The sequence below is a fragment of the Crocodylus porosus genome, unplaced genomic scaffold (genome assembly GCF_001723895.1).
Source record: "Crocodylus porosus isolate Cpor-Errol unplaced genomic scaffold, CroPor_comp1, whole genome shotgun sequence".
NCBI classification, from domain to species: domain Eukaryota; kingdom Metazoa; phylum Chordata; order Crocodylia; family Crocodylidae; genus Crocodylus; species Crocodylus porosus.
Window position 1 is genome coordinate 35435572 of NW_017728949.1, and position 18039 is coordinate 35453610.

Below are 18039 nucleotides of genomic sequence, written 5' to 3' on the forward strand. Positions count from 1 at the left end.
GATGCATCTGTGGATGCATGACAAGATGCGGTTGGCTTTCCTGACTGCATCCCCACACTGCCGGCCCATGTTCACCTTGGCATCAGTGATGGCTCCAAGATCCTTTTCTGCCCCTGTACTGACGAGAAGGGAGGTCCCCAACCTGTAGGTATGGTGCTGGTTCTTCCAGTGGGGAGCTCCCCAGTGTGCTCGGCAGCAGACCCAGAAGTGGACCAGAAGCACTTCTGGTCCTCTTCTGGGTCCACCAGGTAGAGTACAGGGCCCCTTCCCAGGTCCCCCCAGCTTGGCAACTGGTGCCTCCAGGGTCTGGGGGTGGCATCTGGGGTCCCACCATGGCTGAGCCAGGGGGATACAGGGGTGCCCCCTGTGCACTCCCAAGTGGATCCAGAAGTGAACCAAAAGTACTTCCACGTTCAGCGTTGAGCATGTGAAGGGCCCCCCATACACACTCCTGTTGGATGCTCCATGTGCCCCAGCATCACAGCGTTCATATGCTGCACTGGTACCTTGAGGTAGGTAGAAAAAACATTTAAAGCTGTGTCTATGTCCAAATTGCTAATTCTCCAAATCAGCATTGACTCTTCAAATTCAGATTTGGCCAAATTGAATCAGGGACAGTGATCAGAATCAACAAATCAAATCACTGATCCTGATTCAGGCTGAATCTGAGTCTGATTCGAATAGGGCCTGCTTTACATGTGGTGCTATGAAATGTAGTGCTACAGGCATGGTCCTATTTCAAACAAGAACATTTCTGTAGGGCTTGAGCCATTTGTGTAGTACTACAGGAGGTACGCATGCCTGTCCCCTCAACTTTTGTACCGCTTTAAAAGTAAGGTCTGTTCACAGTCACGTGTTACAGATTCCACTGTTGATAGGTTTCCTTGGAAGAGTGTTAGCTTAGAATGAGAACCAAATGAGCACTCCACCATTGATAAAAGGCTTTGTGTTTTCATACCCTTCATCCTCTACTTTTGGTAGTAGCTATTCTTCTCAAGGGAAACAAAAGTTAGTTACACATCTTTATATCACGGGCAACCTTATTTAACAGGTAATGAGATGTTGCTCTTTGCTAATAAACAACCACATTGACTAAAACTTTAAAGTAATTTTTTCCTAAGATGTTCACCTTGTACCATTTTCTGTTTCAACCTCAGCTTCTGATAAGCAGAATTCAGAGCTTGACAAAAGCTGCCAAGTGGTAAAATCACTATTAACCCTGGTGAAAGCTTAGAGTTGAATGTTTTATATCCTCTTAGCATCATATTGTTAGAAATAGAATATTGTTAGAAATGCACAGCTTGCATCTTGCACCTGATAAGTAAGAGATACTGCCAAGGACTTTTTTCTTTCCCAGCCTTGCTACAGCCTTTCTCATGCTAATTGCAGTTTCTCCCCCTCACCTGCCTTAAGTCTTTCTCATGCGGATTGCAGGAGCCAAAATTCAATTACCTGTGTCCTTGAAAAGGTGGGGAAAGTAAACTTTTGGTGACCTGTTGTAGTTTCTGAGCATGCTTAATTAGCTGATGCATATTTACTTTTCCGCCCTGCATACTTAAGTAGTTAATTATACTATACATGCGATGTATGTAGTGATGTAACTTACATGTATGTTTGTATGAAACGGAAGTAAGCTGTAAGAGTTCCTGTTTCTGCACATGTGCCCAGGAGAGAGAAGATAAATTTCGCTTGCGAATACCAATGCTGGGTCAGAGTAATCTGAGTACCTGACTCTGCTCTGACCTTTGTTTGCAAACAAATGCCACCTTTGTGCCGTTTAATGTATGTGTGTCTGTGATTTTTTTTGCGGGCCTCCAGAGAAACGAACCGCTTTATGCATCAATATGAGGCATCCAGTCTCATCCAAATCAAAGCTTTTTCTAATATTTGTATATGATGAGATGTTTGTCTCCAGATTTCAGAAAGATCAATCAGTTTCCAGTACATCAGTGAATAAAAGACAGAACTGAACAGCAGGAAGGAAGACAGAAAGACGACATCAACTTCAATATGCAGTATGTATACCGGGGGCACCAGAAGAAAATATGAATTACAGCCTCCTTCGTTCAATTAAGCAAGTGTCTTTGCTTATTTGGAGTTTGATGTACTTTACTGTATGTAAGATTAATACCATAAAAGCTGCTCTTGATTTAAAAGGCACCTTACATTTTTTTCCAGGCTAGAAAAAAATACTGTACAGCATACAGTTTTGTCTAAATGAATTTAGTATTTATTTCGTAGCTTTTAAATTGGTACTATTTACAATAGGTCTTAGAGTACAGGTCACATTCAATAAGTAAGCTCTGGCAGTACTGAAGTTAGATCACTAACATGTTTGCAAATTATAGTTCTAAGTCATAAAAAAGGAAAGAACAATGACAGTAAAATAAATGTTTATCTTTAGTTATAAGTATCACAGGACAAGTTTGCAAATGGCTGTAAAATCCAGTTAAGGAATGCTCCTCAGAAAGCATCCTACTATGCTTGTGTGTTGAGTGCTGAGATGAAGAATGTTTCAGGAACATAAGCAAAGAATTCTATGTTAAGTATGGAAAGTTTAGCAGTTCACTTGTTCACAATAACTTTCTTGCAAAAGCTTGATGCTAGTTAATGGCCCCATTCCTCTTCTCTTTCACTGACTCCCTCTTCTTCCTCCGGGAACACTGACTTATTCTGACTTTTTAGATGCTTAATCCCTGAAAATATAAAGATAATAGTTAAAGTCACATATACTCAAATCAGACTTCTTGTTATTTGCTGTCCAAAGGAAAAATAAATAGTCCATGGAATGTTTTTTAAAGGTCTTAGTTGATGCTGACCTTCATAAATCTTTCAATTCATACAAAAGCAGAAATGCACAAGGCCACATTTTTAATAGAAACACGTTTCCTTATACTTGATTTTTTCTGTTAAGAACTATATCACGGCCTATTAAATCCAAACAAAAATAGGAAAGTCTAGCCACCAGCCCCAGTCACAGGGCTGCACTTTTCACATGTCCTCCCAATAATTCCTGCAAACCCCACCTGCCTCCCTGATCCCCCTGTGAACTACCAGTCCCCTCCCTTGAGCCTGTTTGCTCCCTTATTCCCCCTAACCCCTTCCCCTGTAGCCCCCCATCCTGACTTACCTTAGATCAGGTGGCCACTTTGAACCCAGTCTAGCCTTCCCCTAACCCCCACAAATGTCTGCACTTAGCCTCAGTGTTACGCTTTATTATAAAAAGATTCAGTCTTTGCAAAGTTTTGAGTCAGAGAGGGAAATGTGTTTTAGCTTGCTTATTCATGGCTGAAATGATCTCCTCTGATTCAAATCCTAGCTAAATAAGAACGGCAACCACAGAGAGTCCAAACCCTGCTTTCTTGGTTCACATTGTAGGGATGTGCAGGATAAAAAGAAGATGGACAATAGCACACACAAAGGACAAAGAAATGAGACCAAAAAAGGCAATTAATGTGGCATTTTACAAAACAAACATCTTTAGAAAGAACAATTGAATAAATGTAATTAGTTTCTAATTCACTTGCCTTTCAGATATAAAAGTACTAATCACAGATGACATGATCTGGGCAGCAATTCAAAGGATAATATATTTGCTTAATTTTTTTTTCCTCAGCAGTTTCTCTAATGGCATATGTATTTTTTTCAGTATTAGTCAGAAACACTCTTACTTGCTAGATACCTATTCAAAAAAGTTCCTAATTTATAGATCTATTCTTCTGTTTACCAGAGACGAACTCCAGCTCAGCATTGCAACACAACCATGCCTGAGTTTTTTAGATATCCCATTATTACAAGACTCTTAAAAACAAAGATTTTGAATTGTGGGGATCTCAACTTTTAGACATGTCTTAAGATATCTCATATTCAAAAATACTGAGCAGCTACCATGAAAATCAGGCCACTTCTAAATGCCTCATTTAGGGCACAAAAATGGGAGCTTCCCAAGAAACACTAGACATTTTTAAGAGTTTGGTTAAAATACTTTAAAGACTTGATGGATTATAATTAATTACATCAAAGGAAGCCCACCATAGGTTTAAATTAATGTTTGTCACACAATGTCAAAGTAGAAGTGTCATACTGAAACATTATACTTGATAATCTCAGGTTCAAAAAGACTGAAGTTTGAATCTGAAGTCTTTATGTATAAAGAGCTATACTTTTTCAGGATGAGGAAGGAATTCTTTTAGCAAGATAAAGTGTGTGCTCCTGACATCATTGTCCGAGATATTGAAATTGAGAGAGGTCAACTCACTATGTAGCATGACAGGAGGCAGGGTTGTTGGGATCATGCAGCAGATCCTATGGCACCCTTAACTGAATATCTGCCAGGGGCCTCCCAGAAATCTGAGGAAGTGTGCAGTGTTACCGAAAAACTTAGATAAATATGTTTCAACAAATGGAGTTGGTCCAATAAAAGTTATCCCCCATAAATATTCCTTGGACCATCACAGTTACAGCATCACTTCAATATTACCATTGCAGAGCTGTGTCATTTCAGTGAAAGTCTGTTTAGAAAGAAAAAAGTTTAAAAGCATTTCAGTATAATGGAAACATTATGTCCCAACCTAATTTGTGTGGAATGTGTTGATTTTCCTTTTTGTATTATTTTATAATATTTTTAAAGTCAAAATAAGAACAAAAATATTTAGTTTCATCTAGACCTTTTTTTTCAATTCACCAAAAACAAATATTTAAATCTTGTGTTTGAAATTTTAGTTTCTTTGCTTTTGCTCCATTTTGGGAAACATAGTATTTTCAATTTGGGGGCATTTGTTGCAAAACAAATCATCTGTCTTGATAATTCTTTTATAGTGTGGCATGAAATCAAGCAATTCCATCTTATTATTACAATTTCATTTTTTTTCCTGAAAAGCAAGAATAACACAGTATGGTTTCCATGAAGATTAGGCAGTTAAAGTACATCTCAAACTTAGTCTGTTTCAAGAACTCAGGAGAAAGGATGAAACAATCATTTCTATTCTTAATATATAATCATTCTAATCTTAATAGCCAGGTGCTGGTCACATTCATATTGGTACAATCAATCCCTGAATCAATCTGAATCAATTTCTTAATTTCAGTAGACTGAATCAGGTGCAGGTGAGTTTATACTCTCTTCAATGGCCGCTAATCTGACAGTGTCATTAACCTGATACTACAGTTTCAAAACAAACAATTTCAGTTTAAGACAGACATTTAGTGTGAAAAAAAACTGCCAAAAAATGGTTCAAGTTTTCCAACATTATAATCAACTACAAAAGGGGTCTTGTAATGGGAAATGCCATGCAACCTTAATAATAAGCAATTCTGCCAACTGTAATTATAAACAGTCAGTGCTTCATGCTGTTATGATCTTTCCAACTATTGCCAAAAATGACAGCACCCAAACCATTGCCCTTTCATCAGAACAGTACTTAGAATTGTACCACATCAATCTATTTATTTCTGCCAGGCTCTACTTTATCCAGAATCCTTAAATTACTTACATCAGACTGCATGGGAACTAAGGAAATATGTGAGTGCCCAGACACTACAGAAATAAGCACTTTCATTAGATAATCAGTTTTGTTCTAATTTCATTCAAATGTAGGTTAATGAGCATTAATTTCAAAACAATGTTATGCTTGTTCTGCAAATTCATCTGTAGTTTGTTTCTCTCTGGACCCATGTTGCTGTTTATTACTTACTTGCTGTACCCACATAAGAGATACTATGCAAAAGCCTAATAAAAAAAAATACTAGGAGGAAGAATATATAGCCGTTCAGCTTCTTATTTTTAGAAGATAAGGCAATGAGAGCTATGGACAAAAAATGAGGGAGTAGGACATAATATTAATAAAAGCCAGGTACAAGAGATAGCTTGGAAGAGCAAAGTCTATTAGCAATGTGGCTCATTTACAACACTTCAATTTACAAATACCAGTGCAAATTGAAAGTAATGATATTGAATGAGAATTCTGTACTGAATTTATATTGCATGCAAAACTTAAGATCCTCATATGGTAAGAAAACTACTGATTTTATGTAATGACCTCCATAACTTCAGTCCTACTGCCTGCAGTCATTCCTCTGCCAGTCTTTTCATAATGAAATTCAATTTCACACAATAAAATGTTATGGGCTTCCCTGTATTGTAATGCATAAGACACATAAGACACACAATATAATTATTTATAAGCTTAAATATATTGCTTTGGAACTTTCTAAAATGAAATAACCCTGTAAAATGTTTTGGGCTGAATCACATGGCTAGACTTAAAAAAATTTAGTGTAAGGGGATGTGCAGATATTTGGAAAAAAGCTGTATCCTGCTTAAAAAATGATATTGTATTCAGTGGGAGTCAGATTTTCTTAGTGTAAACAGAATCCATCTAATACCTAATGCCAAGCTTACAACTGGCTACTAAAAATAATTTTAGCTTTCAGAAGTTCTTAAACAACAAGAAAATAAAGCCTGATGGACACTGTCAGTTTAAGACTGTGCAGATAACAGATGTAGTGGTTCAGATATAGAATTGAAAAAATAGAAAAGGATTTATTTCAATTTTAAAAAATTATTTTCACATCAAAATAGAAAATGTTGTTTCATTCAACAAAAAAGCATGGCCATAGACTAATTAGTATGTCCTTCTAGCCTACTGGCTGGAACTGAGGTGTCTCTTGGTTCCCCCTTAACAATGCCCTTTTACATCTATGTCTTAGTAAGAGTAGAGATGTACAAAACATGGTTTTACTCCTTTTTCTAATTCAATTTGTATCTCTTCTTTGGTACATCCCACATCCCACTCTGAATGGATCCATGGTCCATCCCTAAGCAAGGTGGCTTCCTTTTCTAGGGCCATCACCCTCCAGTGGGTGCTATCTATAATTCAGTGACTCAAAACATTGGTTCCCAATATCCACAATTGGAGTCAGGTAGCGATCACTACCTTGGGGACCTCCCGCTCTCCTAATTTTACCATGCCTTTTATGTCCCATCCTTTAACAGCTCCTCCCCCCACCCCTTTAAGCACCACCGGACATCCATTGGGGGGGGGCGTTCCCTTTGGAATATCGTAACCTCTGCCCCAGTATCCATCAGAAACCATCCTTCCACCTCACCTCCTTCAATCGTAATATGGGCAAAAAGATACCCCCTAGAGTGCCCGGGGATTTGTCCCACTGGAAGCAAGGAGGGGGGTGTCCCTCACTTTCCCTCCCCAGGGCCTCCCTAATCTGTGTGCAAAATTTTCAGATTGGGGTAGAGCCCCACTATGGTCTCGGGCTCCTCTTCCAGAGGTGCTGAGGGAATAGCTACCACTGCGTGGCAATCTTTAGTCGTCTCCCCAATTTTGTCATCTTTCCACAACCAATACAATTCACTTGTGGGCTTTCCATCAATCTTGTATAGGGATTCCTCTCTCCCTCAGCTCCTTCCAGAGTTGGCAGCAGGGGATGTTATTCTTCAGATTGGTTGGCAACCCCCTTACTACTGCCACTTGTTTCAATTTTGGGTGCTCCCCTGTCAAATTAATCATAATTAATCAAATTACTTATAATTTCTGCCAGGGGACAATTTGTCCAGGCATTATAATGTTGCATCAGAATACCCTGTAAGGAACCAGATCCCTTATGAATGGGTACTCTCCCAAGCGGCTCCAGTGACTACAACCAGCAGGGTGTCCACATCCAAGGTCCCTCCCAAGGCCGCCTCATTAAATGCATCCCCACTTAACTACCGTACTGCCCCTGGCCAATCTATCCATTTAAGCTCTCTAGCGTGCTGATCCTTGGTCAGTTCCCAAGCTTCCAAGGTCCCTAGTGCAATGCCCATTAACTGGTAAACATAAAACTCTGAGACCTTTGGGTCTATCTTCTGACTGGCCTGTGCTGACCTATACCATTCCCCTGGGAAGATTTTGGTTAATACAGTTACCGCCTCTAGGGGAGTGAAAAATTTATCTGGTCTCTGAGACATTACCCTATCGGCCTAGGAGAGCCAGATCTCTTTTGGGTCCTTTACCCAGGCTGCCAGCTCAACCTGGAAATCTGCGGGCTTCCATGGGACCACCTTGCAGTCATGTAGGGTGAACCTAGGGCCCTCTTGATTCACTTGATACCTGGGCTTCATAACTGCACTTACCTCCAACTCCATAGGAGGGGGTTTACTCTCGGGGGGGGCGTCTCCTTCTCCACTCCTGAAGCGGGCAGAGCGGGTTGTCCTTCCTCATCACCAACTAGATTGGCCACTGCCACCTGTTGTTCTCCCCCACAACTCCAGAGTTAGGTCTTCTGGAGGCAACAAAGCTCCCACTACCTCCCATAATAAGGATATGGCTCCTTCCAATAACACAGTTTTTCCTGGCTTCCTTCCCAGCTGTCACTGGGCAAAAACTCCTTCAACTGCGGCAAGGGACCTGAGGTCCCTTGCCCCAGAGGATGTCCATGGGTGCACCCTCCTACTAAGTTTGGAAAGACTTGTGGTTTTTCCCCGGTGTGTGAACATGTCCGCAGCTCCCCAGATGCAGCTGGCCAGGCTGCCCCCTAGAAGGGGTGTCTTATTGCCCGCATTCTCCACCAATGCCAGGGCTCCCTCCCTTCCGAGGGGGGAAGGTGAGTAACCCTCAAGTCACACACCAGAGTCAAAGCAACAAGTATAACTTCTATTGTAAGTAACAGAAAAATGGTCTAATGGCAGCAACTCAATACAAGGGCTTGTAAAAACTGCTAGCGCATTGGGCTGGAGGAAAGGCACTTCCTATTCTGTCCTAAGTCATTACCTGACTAGTCTTGGGAACCCCACCCTGCGTTCAGGGTGGCATGATGGTCTCCTTTACTGGGTCCTCAGCCTTGTCCTTCCCCAAAGTGATTCTACCCGGGGCCTAGTTCTCATGACTTTTATACCTTCACTCCCACTCCCTATCTCTTTGGGTTCTCCAATAAAAGTAGCTTCTAGTCTTATTACGTTTTATGGATTATAGCAAAGCTTATTACCTTTCATGGATTAGACCAAAGCTATTATTTCATGTTGCAAAGCTGTCATTTTGAAGTTCCTCTTTCCAGAGCCACTGGGTCAGGCAAGAGCAGTTCCTCTTTCTAGTCTTATCCAAAGAACAGCAGATGCATTAGGTCATTACCCCATGGCTCCTGGGTTCTGCAAAACTGACCCTGTCCGGGATGCCAGTTTAGCCTCCTCCCAGAACCGTTTTCGATATAGGCCTTACAGTGTCACAGCTATTAGGCTGGGAAATCATTCTCTTTCTCTCTCCTCTCTCTCTCTCTCACTCGGTGAAGTGTTTGATAACAAATGGAATATCTTCAACAAGAGGGATTAAGTGTGCTATACCCAAGAATAGGCTAATGTCTGGTGGTTACTTGGGTGCAGAGCAGGGTACAAATTCTTTCAGAAAGAGGAGCAGCATAAAGCTGAGTTTCCTACAACCTAGGTGAGCACTAGGGCTGTGTGAAGCTTCAGTCCCTGATTTGATTTGGCAGGGATTTGGCCCAATTTGGTGGCTGAATCATCAAATCTGAATTGAATCAGAGGACCCTTTAATTTCTCCAAATCGAATTGGAACCCTCCAAATTATTCAGAGAGATTTGGAAAGAGTCAGCAATTCAGACATAGACACAGCTTTAAATGTTTTTTCTACACACCTCCAGGTAGTAGGCAGCTCATGAATGTCATGATGCTGGGGAGCATGGAGTGTCCAACAGGAGCATGGGGGCGCTCCCCAGTGTACTCGGCAGCAGACCCGGAAGTGGACCACAACTTCTGGTCCACTTCCAGGTCTTCTGGAAAGCGTACTGCCCCCTGCACCCCTCCAGCTTGACAACTGGTGCCTCCTGAGTCTGGGTTGAGTACCCAAGGTACCCCTGCAACTGATCACCGAGCTGGGGGGGCATGGGAGGGTCCCCCCAAACACTCCCTGGCAGACCTAGAAGTGGACAGGAAGTGCTTCCAGTCCACTTCTGGGTTCACCACTGAGCATGTGGGGGGCCCCCTCGCACTCCTGTGGGATGCTCCATCCACCCCACTATCACAGCATTCGCAAGCCACGCTGGTACCTCAAGATATGTAGAAAAAAGCATTTACAGCTGTGTCTATGGCTGAATCACTGATTCTCTGAAGCAGCATCAAATCTTCATATTTGGATTCAGCTTTATCAAATTAGGGACAATGATCCAAATCAACAAATTGAATCACTGTCCCCGATGCGGGCCAAATCTGAATCTGAATCGAATAGGGCCCGCTTCGCACACCCCTAATGAGCACTCTGACCACTAAGCTCATTCAAGAGTAGAATACTCATTGGCCCAACACTTCTGTGAATCTGGTTTTAAAAACAATGTTTCCAGCCAAAACCATTTGACCCAATTCATCTGGCATTTGTCAATAGTGGCATGGCAACTGAAACCACATTTTTGGCTAATTTACTATTTATCCCCCTCCACTCTCCATACCTCCAAAAGGTAAGATTGGGATAAATTAAAGTAACACAAATCCAAAATGTTTCTATATCTCTTCAGAACAGCAGTTACAATTTTTAAAGATTTTTTTGTTTCCATGTTGTTTCTGTTCTTTGATGCAACAGTTGCTTATATTTTTGTCAAATTTTGTGAGCAATACATTACTGTCCTAGAATGTTTCTCCCTGGGCACATCGACATGTGCATTCATGTGTTTTTCCTAATGCACATATCTAGTACCTCCAATATGAGGTACTAAATTGATGAACATTAAGCTGCTGTAATGCTCATTAGCGCAAACATACTTTTTAAGGTGATGCTTAATGTGCAGTAGCCTATTCTACTGTCTATTAGCATATTAGCACCATTTTTGTATGCTACTTTAATGTGCAGTAGAATAGGCTATTATGCATTAAAGCACATGTGTAGATATGCCCTCTGTCTACAGAAGCTACATAGTAGAATTCCTATCTTGATTAAGACCCTTCGATGACAGGGAAATATATGGATTTAATAAAATCCTACATAGCTTCAACAAAATGCTACCTTGTCACATGATCTGCAGTGGATAATCCTGACTAGTAATACAATTGTATTTATTCTAGACATTTTTCTTCAAGATCGTCTACTGTTTCCAACAGTAGAAACTGGCATAAAACTGAAAACAAAACCGAAAGGGAGAAAGTAGTTTTCAGGTCATGGTAACAGGCATATAAAGGTTCTCCAATATTGATTTTTCAAAGCTGTTTAGGTTGGGTAATCTGAACTACAGGACTCATCAGTAGTAGGTAAGTGATAAGCAGGTAAAAAAGTTCATCCAGTCCCTTGCCAGAAACAATGTTCTCTAATTATTTCTGAAGCTAGGTGAGCCAGTGGCTAAATTATGCCCATATCCACACTCAAAAACATTTTATTTAAAAATATTTAAATTATAGGACAAGCCCTGATATTATCTTCAAAGCTAATCTAAATTACGTAGAAAACAAAGCTAAAAAGAAAAACAAATTACTTTTGTGTTTTAGATTCTAATGTATTCCACACTAGTAACATAGTTCATGGCTTCTGCTTTCTTAAATAGTTAACAATAGACATCAGAGCGTCTGCTGTTCTGTTTGCAGATATCTGTCAATATACTGATTTAGAAAGATCAAGCCAACCAGAAAAAAAACCCTGTAGCATTAATTTCACATGCAAAATTTTAGGACAGAAGTGTTGCCTTTTTACATGTTCAGCACATACAATTATTACCTTTCAGTACATAGGTGTCATTTTGTTAATAACTCTTGTAAATTAATAGGACTGGGAGTGCTGATCCATAAATGATTCTCCCTTACTGCCAAATTTCCCCTTTTCTCAGACAGCAAGTAATCTTGTGAGCTCATTAGCATGCTCAGCCTCTTGAGCAGCTCTGCTTACTTTCCGTCCTGAAGCTATTTTGTTTTTATAATCTGCTTTGCCCTGATCCCCATCTCAAGTTGCTTCAGCCTTCTCAGTCTTTGCTCCACTAATACTTTGCCCTGAGGCTGCTTGCTCAGAGGACACTGTGTCCTGCTCATACTCTCTGCCCTAAAGTCACACTGTTCACACTGCTGCACCCTTCTTACTCCATTAAGATTGCTCCTCTCAGGCTCTGTTTAGAGGTTTCTCTACGCTCGTTGAACCGCAAGTTGAAAGCTTCCCTTCACAGACATGGTTTTACTGTGTGCCACCTGACCTGCAGCAACATTTCTCAATTCTACATATAATAATATTCTGACTTCCCAGAATGCCTGATCCACCTCCCCGCAACAACAATTTAGTGTCCTGACATTTCTCTGCTTTAATTTATTTTGCTCAGGGTTGTTTTATAGTCTTAAAACTAAAACCATCTTAACACTGCTTTTCTAATTCTGTTTCTCCTTTTTTCCCCCTTGCATTCTTAAACCAGAAGGGCCAGAACTGTTTTTTTTCCTCAAAGGCTCAGATTTCACTGCAGGTAATTCAATCTAATTAATGCTGATGAAGAAAGCTTAAATGCCAAACTATTTTCAGCAAGCATGCACTAATATACTTTGAACTGGTAATGCATTTTACATTAAATCATTGCCTCAAAGCATATTTATATTTTCCTGATAAATTGTGAGTGCAAATGAAGCAACTTTTTGACATTTCTGCAGTCTAATCAACATCTTGGCTTTTGCTTTTATCCATTTGACCAAAACCCCAGATAAAAAAAAACAATCAGCTTCACAAATGGTGAAATTACCAAATGCTCCTAAATTATATCAGTGATATCTCTTCTAAAAAAGTCTCAGATGACTCAAACCATCACATTGGGATCTTGATTTTACACTCTGTTTCTATGCCTTATCCCCACTCTAAAGCACAAAGGTATTTGGGTTATAGTGTGGCTCACTGAAACACAGCAGCCATTTATAAAACTCAGATTTGGAACATGCCTGCATTTTGAACTTCCTAGTAAATGAAAAGAAGAGGAACACATTTACGTGGTCTAAATTTGCTTCAGACTAGATGTAGTCTTTAAATTCAGCCTGGGGTACACAGCAGAACATAGCTATACTGCTTTAAAGGAAACACTAAGGGTGCAGACAGAAGTGCAGCTCCCAGCTGTAACTCAGAACAATTTTTGGAAAGTGTTCTGAGTTACAATGTTACCCCAGGCCAAACAGAAGTTCACTGTTCATTCCAGGGGAGAGAGGAATGTAACGGTGGCTGGGAGCCTGCAGCCAGGTTCCTATAGCAACAGCCAGGGTCTCTCCCAGTGCCCTCTGTTTTCAGAATGGGAGTGGGGAAAGCAGCAGAGGGAGCTCATTCTTGTGGCTTGGGGTAGAGGCCTACAATATACCCTTCTGGCCCTCCAGGGGGGGACATGGGTGAAAACCCCCCAGACTGAACTCCCTCTGCTCCTTGTCCCCACTTACATTCTGAAAACAGCAACAGGCTAGGAGTTCTGCAGACACACATTACAAAAGACTAAGCATTTTGTAACATTTTTTTTCTGATACTCATGCATGATTTTCACCCAACTGGCCATTTTTTAAGCTGTTTGTAGTTGTGCACTTGTGTTTGATCACAGCTATAAACTGTTTTCTGTGGCCAGATCAGGTGAAAATTGCCACTTTTGTCTGCACCTTAAAACAATTACCATATTCTCCTTTGTTTCTCCCCTTGGTTTCTTGCTTTTAGATGCAACTTACTCCATTTTCCCAGGCAGCTCAACAAGACAGCCAAAAATCTGCCAAGTAATTAGGATTCTTAAATCCTGGTTTATGTACTCGAGGCATTCCCTTATTATGGAAACTAAGATAAGGATAAATAAAACAATAATTCTAGAAAAATAACATTTGGTCTTTTTCATTGTCTGTATATTAGTATGTTTTTAAAGAAATTATTACCAAAATGTTCAAAGAATACAGAAAACAATCCCTTGTTAGACATAAATTCAGTTTTATACATTGTTACATTCATTCAAGTCATCTAGTTATTTTGCAGGCTTTGTGCCTCAAAAATGTGTTAGGTGGGAGGGGGTTATGTGTGGAATTTTTTAGTTTGTAAAAGTAAATTAAAATAGAGCAGGTGACTCAGGGAAGAGTATTAATTTGACAAACAAGCTTTGGATCCATTATTCCCAGGTGACAGAAATCAAATGTGTCAATATACCTGCAATCTGGGATGATGGTTCATTCCAACCTCTAAAGAAACAATGAGCCAGATCTTTGGCTGATATAAACCAGCATCACTTTATTGACCTGAGTGCAGCTATACTGATTTACACCAGCACAGGATCTAGTCAATATGGCTGACAAAGATGTGTACCAAGACACCTGGAAAATCTCTTGTACACTTCAGGAAGATCAGCCAGTGCAAACTCTCACAAAAGGCACTTTTCATGCGTGGTGTCCTTTTATTTGTTTTGGCTTTCTTAAGGCCATAAAAGCCAAAACAAAGATTCTCATTGAATTCAATAAGAAATTAAATAAGACTTTTGCTACCTACAGAGCAAGGCCTATCATGCATCTTGAAGGGCCCTACCTGGAAAAAATGGTGACTGACTGGTGCTGAAATACTGTATCTTTCCACTTTGGTTTCATAGGCTGATCATCTAACTCAGTTATTCTCTGCTGGTATATAGTAGCTGAAGCCTGGTGTTTCTCATTATAGTGAACAGAATCAGCCTGTTCACTGCCTGAAGATGTAACAGATTTAAAAACATAGACTAAGAAAAAACAAAACCTATGCATTCCCATTATGAAAGAAATTGCCTTTGCTCTGCTATAGGTAAGAAAAATAAATGTGACTGAAACAATAAAAATGTTTATGGCAGCACAAAACCCAAGCAAATATACCTCTTAGTCCTTTGTTATATCACAGATTCCTAAATTTTGTGATGCTGATGACCCTAGCCATAATTTGTGCTGATTTTTTTAAGCCAACATCTGTTTGCTTATGGTGGGATAGTATAGGCAGCCACAGACAGGTGTTCAGAGACTTGATCCTGGAAGACAACAGTCCTGGGTGCCTCACCCTAACACACGATACATGACTGCAGGTGGATGGTTTCCCACTTGCAGATGTGCACTACAAGTTTGGGCATGGCACTGTGATACCCATACTGTGGGAATCCATTGCAGGTGATTCCCCCAGTGCATGTCTTCAATTATGGAGACAGTAAGTCCCTCAAGGCATCTTTACACATGCTCTGGGGTGAAGGGGGGAGGGGCATTTTAATTACACCAGCCACTCTAATTTTAATTACCAAAAGCCACTCTAATTAAAGCACCTACTGAGTCACATGAATTTAGCATCCTGTGCTTCAAAATGGCAGCAGGGGCAATTTAACTAAAGCCTGTTATATAAGCTTTAGTTAAAACACCCCTACTGCCTTTTTGAAGCACAGCATGCTGAATTCATGTGATGTGGAGGCTGCTGGAATGTGTTAATTAGCACACTCCAGCATACTCGACTAATTAGCACATGTTGCAGCAGACATCCGGCACATGTATAGGTGCCCATAGGGATTCCCCCCTCCAGGTTTGCAGACAAGGCATGGCAGTGTTGCAAGGGGATTCTCCTGGCATGTGTTTTTCATTAACATGCCCTGAGTCAGGGTGTGATCTCCAATAATGGAAGGGAAACCTCTTGGGGAGTTCCCCCTTTTGCACTTGCCACTGTTGTTAGGGGAATCTTGTGATGCGCATATCCTGGGGTGCACATGTCACACTACTGTGTCCCAACTTGGGGCATGCATGTTTAAGTTGGAAACGCACACTTACAGATGGGCACCTTGTGTCAGAGTGAAGTACCTGGGACTGTTGTTTCTTAGAATCAGGCATCTGAACCCCCATGTAAGACAGGAGCCCAATTCTGTTGGACAACAATCCTGGTGTGTAAATGACCAATGAAGCAGATCAGCTGTACCATGACACGTTGTGGCACAGCTGATCATGCTCCAAAGATGATGCGTTTCCTTCCTTACTCACTGATAAACCTGCAGCAGTGGGACTGGAAGAAATGTTTCTGGAGGTTGCAACACTAATCCCCACTGAGTTTTTGCTGAGTAAATAGATGTTAAGCACCTAAATTAATTTTTGGATCTGGGCCTTGTGAATTGGATAAATCTTTGCTTTTATGCATGTAAGGTCTGGGTTCTGAAACCTTAACTCATATCCTGCATGGCTAGTTTAAATTATTTCAGAAAAAGACAAATATCAGAAATATGTTTTAAAATACTGAGATTATTGACAGAGGCCTTGATACACTAACAGTTACACCCACAAGCACACACCATCCACCATAGAGCTACTTTACTGGAGGAAATACTTGTAAGATCAGACTTTAGTTTCCTTATTAATATAATTGTTTTATATTCACAAGACAACTCTTGAAGCAGTGTGTTAAGAAGTTAGTTGGATCAAATTTCTATATACACCAATAACACTCAACATTTGAACACAAGGTGTCTGAATCCATGAGAAAACGTTCACTCTCTTGGGTATCTGTTGACCTGTCTTGGAGGCAACAGCACCAAGGACCATGGTGTTTTGAAACTTGTGACCCAGTGTGCTGAGAGGAGACTTGTAGGCCTTCAGGATACTGTGACAATGTATGTTGTGAAGTACTGAGCCTTTTCAAGTAAAAGGTACTCTTTTTTTCTTGATGCTCAAAACCATTTTGAGCTAATTACAGGACCTCAGGGCTAAGTACAGACAGTCAAAAAGCTGGATGAATCCACTCAATCTTCGCAGGTTAATCTAAGATGAGTAGATTAAACCGATAAACAAATGAACAAATATTTCTTTTTGATTCTGGAAATGCAGCTACCTGCCCGCAGTGGCCAGAAGCTGTGGGGTGCTGTAGCACACCTCCATGCCAGACTGGATCAGACAGACTGGGCCAAAACTAGTCCAGCCACCCTGCAAAGGGAGGTGGGCAGAAGAGGTGCAAAGTATCCTGCAATGCTGAGAGACTGTCTCCCCTCTGGAGAGGATCTGAGACAGAAGTTCAATAAACTGATTTAACCTAAATCAGTTAAGTCTGATACTACATCTAACCAGGTTTACTTAAACCAGTCCTATCACTTATAGGTAAGTGATTTGTGTGTAATTTCTGTTCCTAGCCCATATGTTTCTAATTGCCAAAAAGAGTGGCTGAAACTCCTAAAATGGTAGCCATTCATAACACCTCACTGCATTCAAGTGTCCTGACCTTGCCTATTCCCTCTTCTTCCCTTCTTGGTTAGAATGGGTTAGTTGCCATACTGAGCCTGAGGCATGTTTCTCTGTACTAGGTCCAGCTGTGCAAAGTGCAATATACCTGCCTCTTTCACTGACTTCAATTAAATAAAAGGGCCCTTAGCAGCTTGCAGATCAGGCACATTGTGTCAAATACTCTTTTCATAGGGGCTGAGCAAATGTCCAGTGCTTTCCTTTTTCACATATTTCAGCCTCAGGATCCAGTGACAACTGCTTAATTATCCCCTATTCTTATTTTTTCCTATTAAGAATTCAGGAAGAAATTACATACTAAGGCCACTGAGAGACGTTCAGTTAAACATGCAATTGGATTTGATCCATGATCCCAAGAGTCATGCCTCCTGTCATACATATGGCAGGAGGCATGACTGTGGGACTGGAGATTAGATTTCAGTCATGCCCAGGGGAGACTGGAATCATGTCCTTGGACTCTGCATGCATTCACAAGTAGCAAGCCAGGTGCCTGGTGCTGCTGTGGCTGTGAGTGCCAATCAGCTGATTGATTGGCACTAGCCACATGTGCAATTTAGGGCACAATGGAAACCAGCCACAAAGCTGTTATACATATATTGTGTAGTAACTTTGTGGATTATTCCATTTTATCTCACCATTAACTACAAGAATGTGTAGCCAGGTTGATACTTAAGACATGATTAACTGGTTAATAACATCTTAAGTGTAATGTCTGCCAGGGGTCTCACTGTCTTCGGAAACATAGTGGCATCATTATTCAGAGCTACTCCTCCAAAGGTCATTAAAAAACAGGGCTTCCCAGCTGAAATGAACTGGCATAGCTCCAGTGAAATTAAGCTTATACAACCAATGGAGATACA

The 18039-nt window shown here is 40.8% G+C and overlaps 1 protein-coding gene across 2 annotated transcripts in view; it reads right to left on the reverse strand.

The window, feature by feature from the left end:
* Positions 1 to 2206: 2206 nt before the first annotated feature.
* PPP1R1C (protein phosphatase 1 regulatory inhibitor subunit 1C) overlaps positions 2207 to 18039 on the reverse strand; it is a 95728-nt gene continuing 79895 nt past the window's right edge. For both annotated transcript variants that reach the window (XM_019554604.1, XM_019554605.1), the window contains exon 5: positions 2207 to 2696. In XM_019554604.1, coding sequence (XP_019410149.1) covers positions 2608 to 2696 — 89 coding nt within the window. In that variant the 3' untranslated portion in view covers positions 2207 to 2607. The remainder of the gene's footprint in view (positions 2697 to 18039) is intronic.